The sequence below is a fragment of the Rhododendron vialii genome, chromosome 1a, assembly GCF_030253575.1.
Source record: "Rhododendron vialii isolate Sample 1 chromosome 1a, ASM3025357v1".
NCBI lineage: Eukaryota > Viridiplantae > Streptophyta > Magnoliopsida > Ericales > Ericaceae > Rhododendron > Rhododendron vialii.
In genome coordinates this window covers 32,534,243-32,546,469 of record NC_080557.1, presented here as the reverse complement: position 1 = coordinate 32,546,469, position 12,227 = coordinate 32,534,243, and the positions used below count along the sequence as shown (strand labels likewise).

The following is a 12,227-nucleotide window of genomic DNA, read 5'->3' as shown; positions in this document are numbered from 1 at the left end:
TACTTATGAAATTTTTTTTAGTCAAATGCAAGAACATATCGCTTTTACGTTACTGTTGTGTGTGTTAAATCTAAAATTTCCAGCAAAGTGATTTAGTATTTTGATTTTTGTAATATTATTGATTGGGAAGAAAATATAAGGGCCAAAACAAAAATAGAGAAATAAAGAAGGGGCTGCCGGGGATAGAGAATAGAAAAATAAAAGAAAAAAGGTGCTGCGGCCTGCGGGTAAATGAACTATTCTCCCACAAAACTTAAGGAGTTCCAGCTACCCCATAACACCGAACCAGTGGTTTTCACTATTTGACGAAACGTTTTTTTAATTTGTATCAAAAGTGTTTTTTTTCTTTTTGGTTGTCCCAAACTGAGGGATCCCTGGGCCGGCCTTGATTATTTATTTCAAGAGATTGTTTAGGCTAGCAATATAGAAATACATAATGACATAATCAAAATTGAATAGCCAAAACTTGCCAAATCACATTTTCAAATTACAAAAACAAAAAACTGTGATATAAAAAAATAGTTTTTGTAAACATAGTTATTAGAAATAGAAAATAATTTTTGAATTTTTTTCAAAAAAATTATTTAAAAAAAAAGTTTTTGTGTAACTCCAGTTGAGAAAAAGTAATTTTCCAAAAAAAAAAAGAAGAATTTTTTTGTTAAAAAACTCTTTTTGAAAAATAATTAAGAAAATATTTTTGGAGAAAAACACTTTTAATAAACAGTATTTTAGTAAATTTTTTTTTGAAAGCATTTAAAAAAGAAAGAGAGATGATTTTTATGTAATGATGAGTGTATTTGATTAAGAATATGTGAGTTTCATAAAATTTAGTTATTGATAAAATGTTGCTAGTTTTAATTATCTAAAGTCCAAAATTTAAAAAATATTGCTAAATTTGATTATACCATTGTGAGCCATATTTTACACAAATATTTTTAACTTTAAAAACTTAGTATTATTTTTGATTATGTCATTCTTGATATTCTTAAGAATCGTAGTATTGCTCCTTCGAATACGAATAATAAGCTCATAAGCTCACATGGAGTCATGCAGATGCTTAAACGGACCCACCCACACGGAAAAGTTTTCAATGCCAAGCGGATACCATGTGGTATTCGGTTGGTGTATTCGAGCTGTCTATTACGTTTTTGAATAGCTTAGATTTGGAGAGAAAAGAATGAGAAAGAAAGTGATGGAATGAAAGAAGAGAGAAGATTTTAATGCTAATCATTCAAAAATGTGTTAGACAGTTTAAATGTGCCGAACGAATTTTTGAATTAGACAGTTTAAATGTGCCGAACGAATACTTCGTGAGATAACCCAATCGGCACCGAAAAATTTTTCCACCCACACGTACCTTTTTTTTATCCGCCACCCACAAATACCTCTCCACTTACTTTTCCACGGCGAGTGCAGCACGTGAGCCGTCATTGCGCGTGGGGGCACGTCAGTCAATTATAGAAAAAGTTGAAAAAACAAAGATCAACGGTAAGAGCACCGCGTTCTTCTCATGACGATTAAAAACAGACAATCGAAGAGCCAAAAAAACAAAAAAAAAGCGGTCACGACTCACATCTCTCTCTCTCTCATCTACATTTCTGTACTGCTCGCTCCATCATATGTAGAAAGAAAAAGCAAAACCCTAAACCGAACCACGTCCTTGATCTCTAGAGAGAGAGAGATGGTCTCGAAATCAGCTCTCTGTGCGTTGATTGTTGTACTGTTCTGTTCTTTTCCCGTCCATGGCGGTGACATAGTTCACCAGGACGATAAAGCCCCTAAGAGGCCTGGCTGCGACAATGACTTTGTTCTGGTATAACTCAATTTTGAATTACATCTTAGTACTACTTGATTTCTCACTCGTGTCTATTCATAGAGCTCTTTTGTGAGCACCGGATTAGATTATAGTTAACCAAATACTCGTTGTAATAATATTTACAATCCGGATTAAATACGCCTCGAATGCATAATCTGTAATCTTATTGGTATTTGTAATCTAACAACTAATAATTCGGCAGGATAGTATATCGAGGGATAATATACTTTATTATTATTATTTTTTTATTTTTTTATTACTATTATTGTAATTATCCTAGTTAAATAACCGGGCACGCAGCGCAAGGAGAAATTTACAGTACACACGTGAGCTGTTAAGGAAGTTGTGAAATTTGTGTGGTGAATGATGTAATTGTTGTTAGTCTTGCTAATGAGAATTGTTGTTATTGGTTTGATTGTTGTGGTTTTATAAACGAGGTTTTGTGATTAGATAAGTTATGAGATTTTGTGGTGAATTTATTTATTTATTTATTGGTTTTCTATGATTTTTGTGGTGTTAGATATGGACCATTGTGGTTGAGATACAATAGGCACCTTTTAGATGCGTGTAGTGTAGGCTGCCGCTGGATTGAATGATGGATACATGCACATGAATTATAGTCATAGAGATGGTCATATATGTAGTGGTTGTCGTGAGCTCACTTGTTTAGCTGATTTAAGATGATGGGGATAGTGGTGTTTGTAGGGGAAGGAACTAAAACAGACAGTATAAGTATGCTTATGCTTCTTCTTTTTTTTCATTGGCTTTGGAATTTGGATTAAGGATTGAACAAAAAGCAGCTTATTTTTCTAATTTACTGTAATTTACCCTTTTCCTGAAGGGTTTGATTCAGTTCTAGTAATTTTTATTAGGTTTTCTTGAATGTTCTACTGTGTTTTTTCTGCTGGATGGTGCCCATTTCGGTAATTGATGTCGAATCGGATGCTATTTAGTTTTATGAGTGGATTTGTGATTTATGAATTGGGTTTCACATACTTCAGCTGGTTTTTGTTGTTGATTTTTTCTTCCCATTTTTAAGTGGAAGTTTTCATGGGTAAAAGATGTTTCAGGGGGTTGATTTGATGGACCTTTGTTGTCCGGCTGTTTGTAAATCACTAGTGTAAGAGTTGATCAGTATGTTGGGCACACTTTTTTGTTAGAGTCCTTATTGTAGATAGTTTTCTATCCTTTAATAAATGTTGGTTGTATTGGAGATTGTATACCCTTTATGGTGTTGCAATTCTAGTCAATATCTAGAGCAATTACATTTTTGTTTGCTAGTGGACACGTGGTTGTTAAGTATTGTAATTATTGTTGTAATAATAGGACATGATATCGATTTTGGAACTTCGGGCATGATTGATGAAATGGCATGTGTTGGTGCATAACTTTGACACAAGACGTAGGTTTCTCTCTTTAATATTAGAGCATCCACAATGTATAATCAAAATCAAAAGATTGTGTGCTTAAAAAAATGCTCACATTGTAATAATCAAAGTTAGCAACCTCCTAACCAATAATCAAATTTGGACATTTGAATAATCAAAAGTAACAATGTGGGACTTCACATTGCTAACTTTAGCAACCCTCTAAATAAATAATCAAAAGCTGACATGGTAAGTTTTGATTATTCAATTTTGATTATTACATTGCGGATGCTCTTATTTCTGAAGCTTTTCGTACATGGCAAGTAATTGTTGCCAGATGTTTCTTCTTTCTCATATTGTCAACAATTTGTCTTGTTTCATGATGGTGTTCAATGATTGCTGTTCTTCCTTTCGTCTAAAATTCACATTAAAAGGTTTTAATTTGCTTCCGTTTGATAGGTGAAAGTTCCAATTTATATTGAGGGTAATGAAGTGAATGAATTTGTCGGCGTTGGTGCTCGCTTTGGCCCTACTTTGGAATCCAAGGAGAAGCATGCCAACCAAACTAGGCTTGCCCTTGCAGATCCACCACATTGTTGTAGTGCACCAAAAACCAAGGTTTTCTTGGCCTCTCCTATGTCATTGTTTATTCACTCCAAATTCTACTCCTAGATGTTCCACTCACATTTGAAGCTTGTATCCTTTCAATTGAAAGCATTAGGACATAGAAGTTATATCATCAGCTTGTAATGGAGTAGCTTTCTGTTTGGTAGCTTACAGGTGAGGTCATCCTTGTGCACCGGGGTAACTGTAGCTTCACGGCCAAGGCAAATGTCGCAGAAGCTGCTGGTGCTTCAGCCATCCTCATCATAAACAACCGTGCAGGTTTTTGCCTTCACTTCTCATTTTATTGCAACGTCCTAATGAAGTCAAAGAGTTTTTTTAGTTGGTTTAGACATATATGCAGATTTCGGACATAATCATTTGTACTTTTTTTCTGGATATCGGCAACTTGCTTGTGTTGTCTGAAGTGGTTTAACATTAGTGTCCAAAACTCCTTCAGCTTTCCATGTGATTCATCAGTTAAGCGTTATCATTCATGCGAAATAACTAATCTCCAATGGTAGCCATTTCAACCACTAGGAAGACGTATCATTGAGGAAGAGACAATGGAGACACCATTTTTCGCAATTCCCTTGATGACTACTCTTGGGACCATTTGTATTCGGGAAGGGTGCCTATGTAGAAATCACTTATTTCTTGTCATACTTGATTCGTCCCTTTGTTACGAAATTAGTAAGCTGTTTGGAAAACTGTCTCCTTAATAAGCAGTGAGTAGTTTACATCACCCGTTGTTGCTGTACTTATCCTTTGATGATGAATTATGCCAATTTCTTAATCCATTTTTTTATCTGTTGCTGATTTTTCTGCAGAACTTTTCAAAATGGTATGTGAGGCCAATGAAACTGATGTAGATATAGGCATACCCGCTGTCATGCTCCCACAAGATGCTGGTATAAGCTTGGAAGAAAGTTTGAACAACAAATCCATTGGTAAGGCTTGATTCTGCATGGTTTCAGTGATCACTGATAGAAAAAGAGCATAACATGATAACACTATTAAGTATTACCCATGTGTCTTCAACAATATCATTTCCACTCTGTAACTTATCTATTCCTTTATTTTTTCAGTTTCGGTGCAGCTGTACTCTCCAAAGCGCCCCTCAGTTGACGTAGCTGAAGTATTTTTGTGGCTTATGGCAGTTGGGACCATCTTATGTGCTTCTTATTGGTCTGCGTGGAGTGCCAGAGAAGCAGCTATTGAGCAAGACAAGCTCTTAAAGGTCATTATCACATGCCTTCTCATATGGATTACGGTTGTTCCTTAACTAATTTTCAGATTGATGTTGTATATGCAGGACGCTTCAGAAGATTTCAGCATGGAAACCACGGGTTCTAGCAATGTGGTCAACATCAGCACGACATCAGCAATTCTCTTTGTTTTGATTGCTTCATGTTTCTTGTTCATGCTTTACAAGCTAATGTCATTCTGGTTTATTGAGGTTCTGGTGGTTCTGTTTGCTATCGGTGGAGCAGAGGTGTGTCCATTCTTCATGTTTCAAGACTTTTTGTAAACATGTATGCATCATAGCACAACTATAAGTGTCTAAAAATCTGGAAACCTAATTATCTTACTGGTTTCAAGTAAGCCCTTATTATCTTATACGTTAAGTAAATTTTGTTCTGAATTGCACTGTAATCTTATGAAGTCATAATTGTTGAACGGAAGCTTGTTCCTCTTTTCTTGCATCTTCCTTCTTCTCCTGTTTACAGACTTGCACATTTATTATGACCCATCCAAATTCCTTTATTGTTGTGTACTCATACACTGCTACGGCTGGGCCAACACTTGGTTTTCTGTTCATGGTTCCTAATTGCCAGTTATTTTGTTGGTGAACAAGTTTCCAATATGGTATTCCTTGTTTCTGTGTCTAGTGTTACGCATGGTTGTCCCTAGTGATCTAGGAGCAAGGAGATACCATGATCAGTTTTTCATGCACGTCTCCCATGTGATGAAGACCTTCTTGTTCTTCTACTTGTTTTGGGTTACTATATTATCCAATGTTCAATGGGTGGTATTCTTGTATTTTACTTGCTTTGATGCTTGAACGTTACAGAATAGAAGTTCAAATTTTGGAAGATCACTATTTACGTCAACATCATGTGTTTTGGAAACTGGAATTTACTAGGTTGCACAATACAAGTAAACATCCTGTACATGGTTTTACAGGCAAAGCGTGCCTCAGTTATATCTTTGTGTCATTTGCAATGCCTTGATAATAAAGTCGGCACCAGTTTGGGTTTAACAAAATATGCAACTCTTATTTGTGACATGTACCTTTTAGGTTTGTTTTTCAAATTGCGACACCCTAACTGGTTGTTGTATGCATGTTGAACATGTTGCACGCTATTGGTTCCCGTGTCCGTATCCTTGCCTCTTAGGGTTTTGAGTTTTGAGGTGTTATTGTTATGGTCTTTTCTTAAAAAGTGCCTCAGGACCTGACCCTCGTGTACTTCATTAACGCTGTTTCTTAGCTACAATTCTGCATGCTAGCATGTAGAGAGTTATCAGAATACATTCATTGATAAGCATGTGCTGTGAACTTAGTTCTCAATTCTTCTTCTCTTTCTTTTGACACTGAACCTCGTTGTCTCGTATTTGCAGGGTTTGCAAACTTGCTTGGTGGCTCTGTTGTCTAGGTAAGCATAGTGTTGATTATTCAAAAGTGTACTAATGTAATGTTGCACTGTTAAGGTACTAAACTTTCTTGAAAAGGAAAAGCAAAAAAAAAAAAAACAGAATTGATGACTCATCTGTGTTAAGAGAATATACACGCATGTCCGAATTGTGATGGAACCTTTCTAAACCTGGTGAATGCAGGTTTTAGGTATGTCTTGGTATAGTTCCTTCTAGAATTTCCTATTTTCCGTCGTGGTCTCTCTCTGAAGAAAATTGCTTCCCTTAACTGGAATGTGGCTTGGTCTTCATTGTGATCACTGATCAATGCGATTAGGAATTCTTGAACTCCGGGCCCCTACCCTGGAATGTGATTGAAATAGGTGGATGGGTTTATGATCCTTTTCGTTTGATCATCACGTGTCGAAGTATGGAAAAAGAGTTGAGAGAATTAAGATTTGACTAGCCTTGATGCTTAGCAAGGTTCTGCATAAAAGAATGCATAACAGATGGACAGAATTACTGACATTATTACTGGCAATTCCTGCATCAAATGCCCTTTTTTTGGAAGTTGTGCATCACATGCTTGTGTTTGAGTATATGGCATCCCTTTTTGCGTGATAAGTTAGATAGGATTAAGGAAAACAAGTTCGTAAAGGCCACCACCCATGTATGCAAGGCTGTATCACAAGTAAGAGTAACAGAACTATAATCTTTTACCCCGATACAACCCTCCCTTGGCCCAACTGTGCAAACTGCAAAAGAATAAGTGAGGGATAATCTTATCTTTCCATTGGTTTTAAACATGGATGGTGGACAAATCTTTCATTGCCTATGATTTCACTTGGAGAGCTACATAGTACGTAGTACTTGAATATCAAATGAAGCATAAATCACAAATAAATTTATGGCAGAGCTTTTTCTTCCATAAGGGACATCACTTATCAAAAATAATTGGTGCTTAGTCGTTTATTTGAAATAGATTTTATAAGTATTGACTGACTATTTAACGACAATAGTTTCAGATGGTTTGAACGTGCTGCGGATACATTTGTTAAAGTACCTCTCCTTGGAGCTGTCTCATATCTAACGCTAGCTGTATCTCCATTCTGCATAGCGTTTGCTGTTGTTTGGGCCGTTTTTCGCCGTGTCTCGATTGCTTGGATTGGACAAGATATCCTTGTAAGGACAAGTATACACTGTTGTCTTTTATATTTGATTTGATGCTCTGCATGCTTGTTGGGTTATTGGAAACAGAAGCCCCCCTTCCTACCAAAGAAGTAGTGTACCCACTTCCTCGTAACACCTGTCCACTTGATATTGCATGTGCAGTTTTTGTGAAATTAAAGGAGACTCATCAATTCAGTACCTAAACTCCGGTGATTTTGCTGGTGGAAATATGTGTGTAGCAGGCAATTTCAAAAGTTGAATTTCAAAGCACAGTAAATTCCTAAGATAAGTAATAAATATTATTACCTAACAAGTATGGGGAGAGACGAAACTACTTGAGAAGTATTGAAGGATGTATAGCCATGAGAGTGAAATAGATGCTTAAAGAAAAGCCGACAATGTGCATGTCTTTAATTTTCCACTTAAATTAACATGTGGTTGATGTGATCCATCTTTATTAAGTTTTCCATTTGCAAATTTAAGGTGAGACACAACTAATGATAATTCTAATTTTTCCCTCCCCAAACAGGGTATTGCTTTGATAATCACAGTTCTCCAGATTATACGTGTTCCTAATCTGAAGGTGATTTTTCAAACTTATTATTCTTTGCTTGTCCGGTAAAATTCATGCTACTTTTCCTTGGATGTTTACCTTAGATGGATTTAGAAGTATTTGGTTGTTGACTTTTGGAAGTTTTCTGGCTGTGACTTTGACACTTACGAATATTTTTCCTTTTTTTTTTTTTTAAAGAGATACTTAAGAATGTTGAAAAACCATATTTGAAGTTTTGGGAAATTCGGATCAAAAAAAAAAAAAAAAAGTTTTGGGAAATTGCCAGGATCTGTAGATCTAGTCTATCGTGTAGTTATATGTTTCTCTTTTTGGCATTTCATGAATCTGTTATATGTTTCTCCATCTTATTGGATTGTACCACCCTTTTATGTAATTCTTGAGGTCAGCTACTGCAATATGCTTTCCCACAAGGTTCTATCCAACGACTATTTTTGTTATTGGAAGACTATCATACAACTTTGGAAACTTTGTCCTTCCAAGCAATCATCTTTTCCTAATTGTAGGACATCATCTGCAGTGTTGTAGAATTCTAAAAGATACAACACATGAAAATTTGTCTGGGATGGTTTGGCTCTTATTGAGGTACTAAACAGGGAAATTCTGAATTTCCCTATTTATGTCCAGAATATCATGTGGAGAACTTAATCTTACTGTTTGAGCCTTCCTTGAATTCATATTAGTCTTCCAGAAGTATCTGCTTGGTAGCTGCCGTAACACCAGCCTGTGCTCCTCGCACCCCTGCGGAATAATACTGAAACAAATGTCTTGCATTGATATTCGTTCAGGGCTTCCTAACTTATGTAATTAAGCTGATGCCATTCTTCTTAATACATTCAGGTTGGAACAGTTCTTCTCAGTTGTGCTTTCTTGTATGACATTTTTTGGGTATTTGTTTCTAAATGGTGGTTCAAAGAGAGTGTGATGATCGTGGTAAGTATTTCTTCCACATTTATTTCGTAATAATAAACTAGATAAACGCCTGTTGTTTGGTTCCCAGTGGTGTATATAGGTAAAGTTTCAAGTTTCTCCAAACAGGTTGCTCGGGGTGATAAGAGTGGGGAAGATGGCATACCCATGTTGCTGAAGATACCTCGGATGTTTGATCCTTGGGGTGGCTACAGTATCATTGGATTTGGTGATATTATCTTACCAGGACTTCTCATAGCATTTTCACTAAGGTTAGTGCTATCACAGGCACAACTTTCTTGGATATTGTCTTATTTGACTCTGCTACAAAGATATCATGGGTTTCTGTTGTCAATTAACATGCATCCTCATGGGGTATGTAGGTTATTTTCTGATCATTTTAAGGCTGTTATATGTGGATCTTGTACCTTTCCTACTTCGTGACTTATTTGGTTTCTTGACTAATGTCTTTGATTGTCAAATTTCATTCCATATGGCAGACGAACATGTTCTTGATTGTCAAACTTTTAGTTTTTATTTTGAATTCTTGATTGTCAAACTTCATAGGTTGGAATTGGTAGAATATTTAAACAAGGTGAAAGATGGATGCAGTCTTCACTGTTTGGGCTAGTCATTTACCGGTCATAGGCTGAATTTTTTTTTATTGGCCATAGGCTGAAAATTGTTTGTATCTTTGCAGGTACGATTGGCTGTCAAAGAAGAATCTTAGGGCTGGATACTTCTTATGGGCAATGATTGCTTATGGGTTAGGTATGCAAAAGATATATTTATACGGGTGGATCCAAGTGCCTTCTTCTAACATGATGTAGCATATAGCATGTCTGGTAGGGATGTATTAGAATGTGTGCATGTGACTATATGTTTGCCACATGTTTGTTTGTCATTTTCCTTGTCATCTTCTTTCCCTTTTCTCTTCTTGCTTTTAGAACCGCATCCCTGTGTCTGTTAAATATAAGGAAATTGATGCAACTGTTAAGTAAATTTGATTAAAAACAATGGGATCCTTAAGATTCCATTTCTTGGTAACCACTATTGTTTTTGTTTGATTCTATTGTAAGGTATCATCATTCGTTTCAAGTCCTCACATTGTTTATCCAGGTCTTCTCATCACATACGTGGCTCTGAACTTAATGGACGGGCATGGCCAACCAGCTCTACTTTACATTGTTCCTTTCACTCTAGGTATGTTGAAAGACCCTTGGCGACGCATGCTTACGTACCCACAAGCACATAACTGACTAGTACAAAAAGTTTACCTCTTGATTTTTTATTTTTTTTTCTAATTTATTAATAAAAACTCAACCTTCTCTTGGGAATTGATTTGATGGTGCTCTTTAGAGTTTAGTGGACTTGTAATTAGCTAGCTTTCTCCAGAGAGGTGTATATCATGGTTAAAGAGCTGTTAGCCAGCCACATGCTACGATAATGTTATACAAACCAAAATTTATAAATGGAAAACATCAGGGTAGTCCATTTAAGTTTGTTGATTTGGAATCTGATGCACATCAAGATGATACATAAATCATGATCAACTTTATCTCTTCTTGGACAGGCCATCTAAAATCATTCTACAGTAGAGAAGGAATCCGTTAATGCCTGAAATTATTCTTTTGTTTTCTCACTCGAGGAACCATGATCATTCAAGCTATTTTATTTTTCACTCTTCCTCACTCCTCATTTGTCATCATCAATGCAGGCACATTTTTGACTTTGGGAAGAAAGAGAGAGGATCTCAAGAATCTGTGGACGAGAGGAGAACCAGAAAGACCATGTCCGCATAACCAGCTACAACCCTCACAGTAGAGATTCTCACCGTACCTTGTAAAATAGTACTATTCCACTATAATAGTATACTAAGACCAGTTAGATTACTCGTGTCTTTTAGAAAAAAAAAAGTTTAAATTTTTAATTTTCGTTCTAAATTTAGGTCAACGCGATGTTTTGTTGATGATCAGAAGAAGTGAAATCTGTATGTATTTCTCCAAGGCTTCAAGTATCTGCAATATAGGCATGCAGACTTGGGATTTATTGTAAAGCTTATATAAACAAGCTGAGGCTAACGCTGAGGCTCTTTTAAGTTGTGTTTGGATCTTGAATTTGTAGCCAAAACATCGCGATGACCCAGAAAGGGACATTTAATGTGTTCTAGGCATTCCTCGTAAAAGAACCAACTTGGGATCTAGGAATGCCACTTTTGGTTTTTTTACGAGGCATGTTGGAATTTGACAGTAAGCAGATCCAAGACATTTAATGTGTTCTTTTATTTCCTGAAGTGGTAGAACGAATTAAATTATTAGATTGGACCGTTTGAATCGTTATAAGCCTTTTTTAGTTGTCTTGCAATATAAACAAGCCAAGTTGAAGTTTTTTTTTTTGATCGGCAACAAGTTGAAGATATTGGAGGCTGTTGATTATTGAAAGCAGCCATCTCTCGTTCAAAATGAAGTGCTTGCTTGGCTTACTTTTTAGACGAACAAGTGCTTGCTTGGCTTTCTTTTTAGACGAACAAGATCATAGCATTAAATACCAAACTATTTACATTCATGAGTTGAAGTAGCCTGAGTCTATTATGAGCTGCTTTAACCACAAGTCTAAAGACCTTTACAACCTTAACATAATTTAAAGAACATAAAAAACAACAGCCCTTAAGGGCCAACTGTAAGCTAGCAGCGGCTCCTTGAGGATTATATAAACCATGCGCAAAATTAGAGCTATTTGTTTGAATATAAACTTCAAGAAACCCCTGCACGGAAGCCCACCAAAGAGCTGCAAAACTAGCTTGAACTTCGACTAGACCTGCTAAAGAAGCAAAACAAAGCTCCACCTGAGCCATCACCTCTTTGCCTGTAAGCACCCACCTGCACCCAGGCTGCAGCACCACGGCTGGAATCAACAATTCAAGCTCCATTTGAAATGAAAGACTGACAATTGCCCAAAATATAACAGTTCCAAATTTCTCAATACTCCTTTTAATTGTCAGAATTTCTTTGTAAGTAGAGTGGTAATGAAGTTTTGCTGGAGAGAAAGCACCACTCTTGTATCCACAAATTCTGCGCTTTTGATATGAATTTTCTTCCAAAAGAATTGCTCCCCAATAAAGATAAGATGCATCTGTCTGAAGGACTCTCTTCCCATC

At 36.3% G+C, this 12,227-nt stretch overlaps 1 protein-coding gene and 1 long non-coding RNA gene across 5 annotated transcripts; one reads left to right on the top strand and one right to left on the bottom strand.

The window, feature by feature from the left end:
- The first annotated feature begins 1,506 nt into the window (after positions 1-1,506).
- LOC131333058 (signal peptide peptidase-like 4) lies at positions 1,507-11,187 on the top strand. Of its 4 annotated transcripts, none has more exons than XM_058367398.1 (14): positions 1,507-1,813; positions 3,643-3,801; positions 3,957-4,068; positions 4,617-4,736; positions 4,875-5,026; positions 5,102-5,281; positions 6,409-6,443; positions 7,440-7,602; positions 8,120-8,173; positions 9,002-9,094; positions 9,200-9,342; positions 9,771-9,841; positions 10,190-10,273; positions 10,788-11,187. In XM_058367398.1, exons 1-14 carry the CDS (start codon positions 1,511-1,513, stop codon positions 10,892-10,894), a joined length of 1,776 nt encoding a protein of 591 aa, XP_058223381.1. In that variant the 5' UTR covers positions 1,507-1,510; the 3' UTR covers positions 10,895-11,187. The 4 variants fall into 4 exon arrangements, with proteins under 4 accessions (XP_058223381.1, XP_058223364.1, XP_058223372.1 ...); XM_058367381.1 differs by having other exon boundaries at positions 1,521-1,813; positions 7,446-7,602; XM_058367389.1 differs by having other exon boundaries at positions 1,543-1,813; positions 4,947-5,026.
- On the bottom strand, positions 5,580-6,402 carry LOC131333080 (uncharacterized). The gene is made up of 2 exons (XR_009201696.1): positions 6,150-6,402; positions 5,580-6,112 (listed from the first exon to the last, which is right to left on the bottom strand). It is a non-coding gene; the product is annotated as an uncharacterized LOC131333080 (long non-coding RNA).
- Positions 11,188-12,227: the final 1,040 nt, after the last annotated feature.

What these genes read in the sequence shown, in the direction of transcription:
- LOC131333058 (XM_058367398.1), top strand. Translation starts at nt 1,511, where the DNA reads ATGACGATTAAAAACAGACAATCGAAGAGCCAAAAAAACAAAAAAAAA. An exon ending in AGCAAGACAAGCTCTTAAAG is followed by an intron (nt 5,027 to 5,101) that starts GTCATTATCACA and finishes TTGTATATGCAG; the next exon opens with GACGCTTCAGAAGATTTCAG. An exon ending in TTGCTATCGGTGGAGCAGAG is followed by an intron (nt 5,282 to 6,408) that starts GTGTGTCCATTC and finishes TCGTATTTGCAG; the next exon opens with GGTTTGCAAACTTGCTTGGT.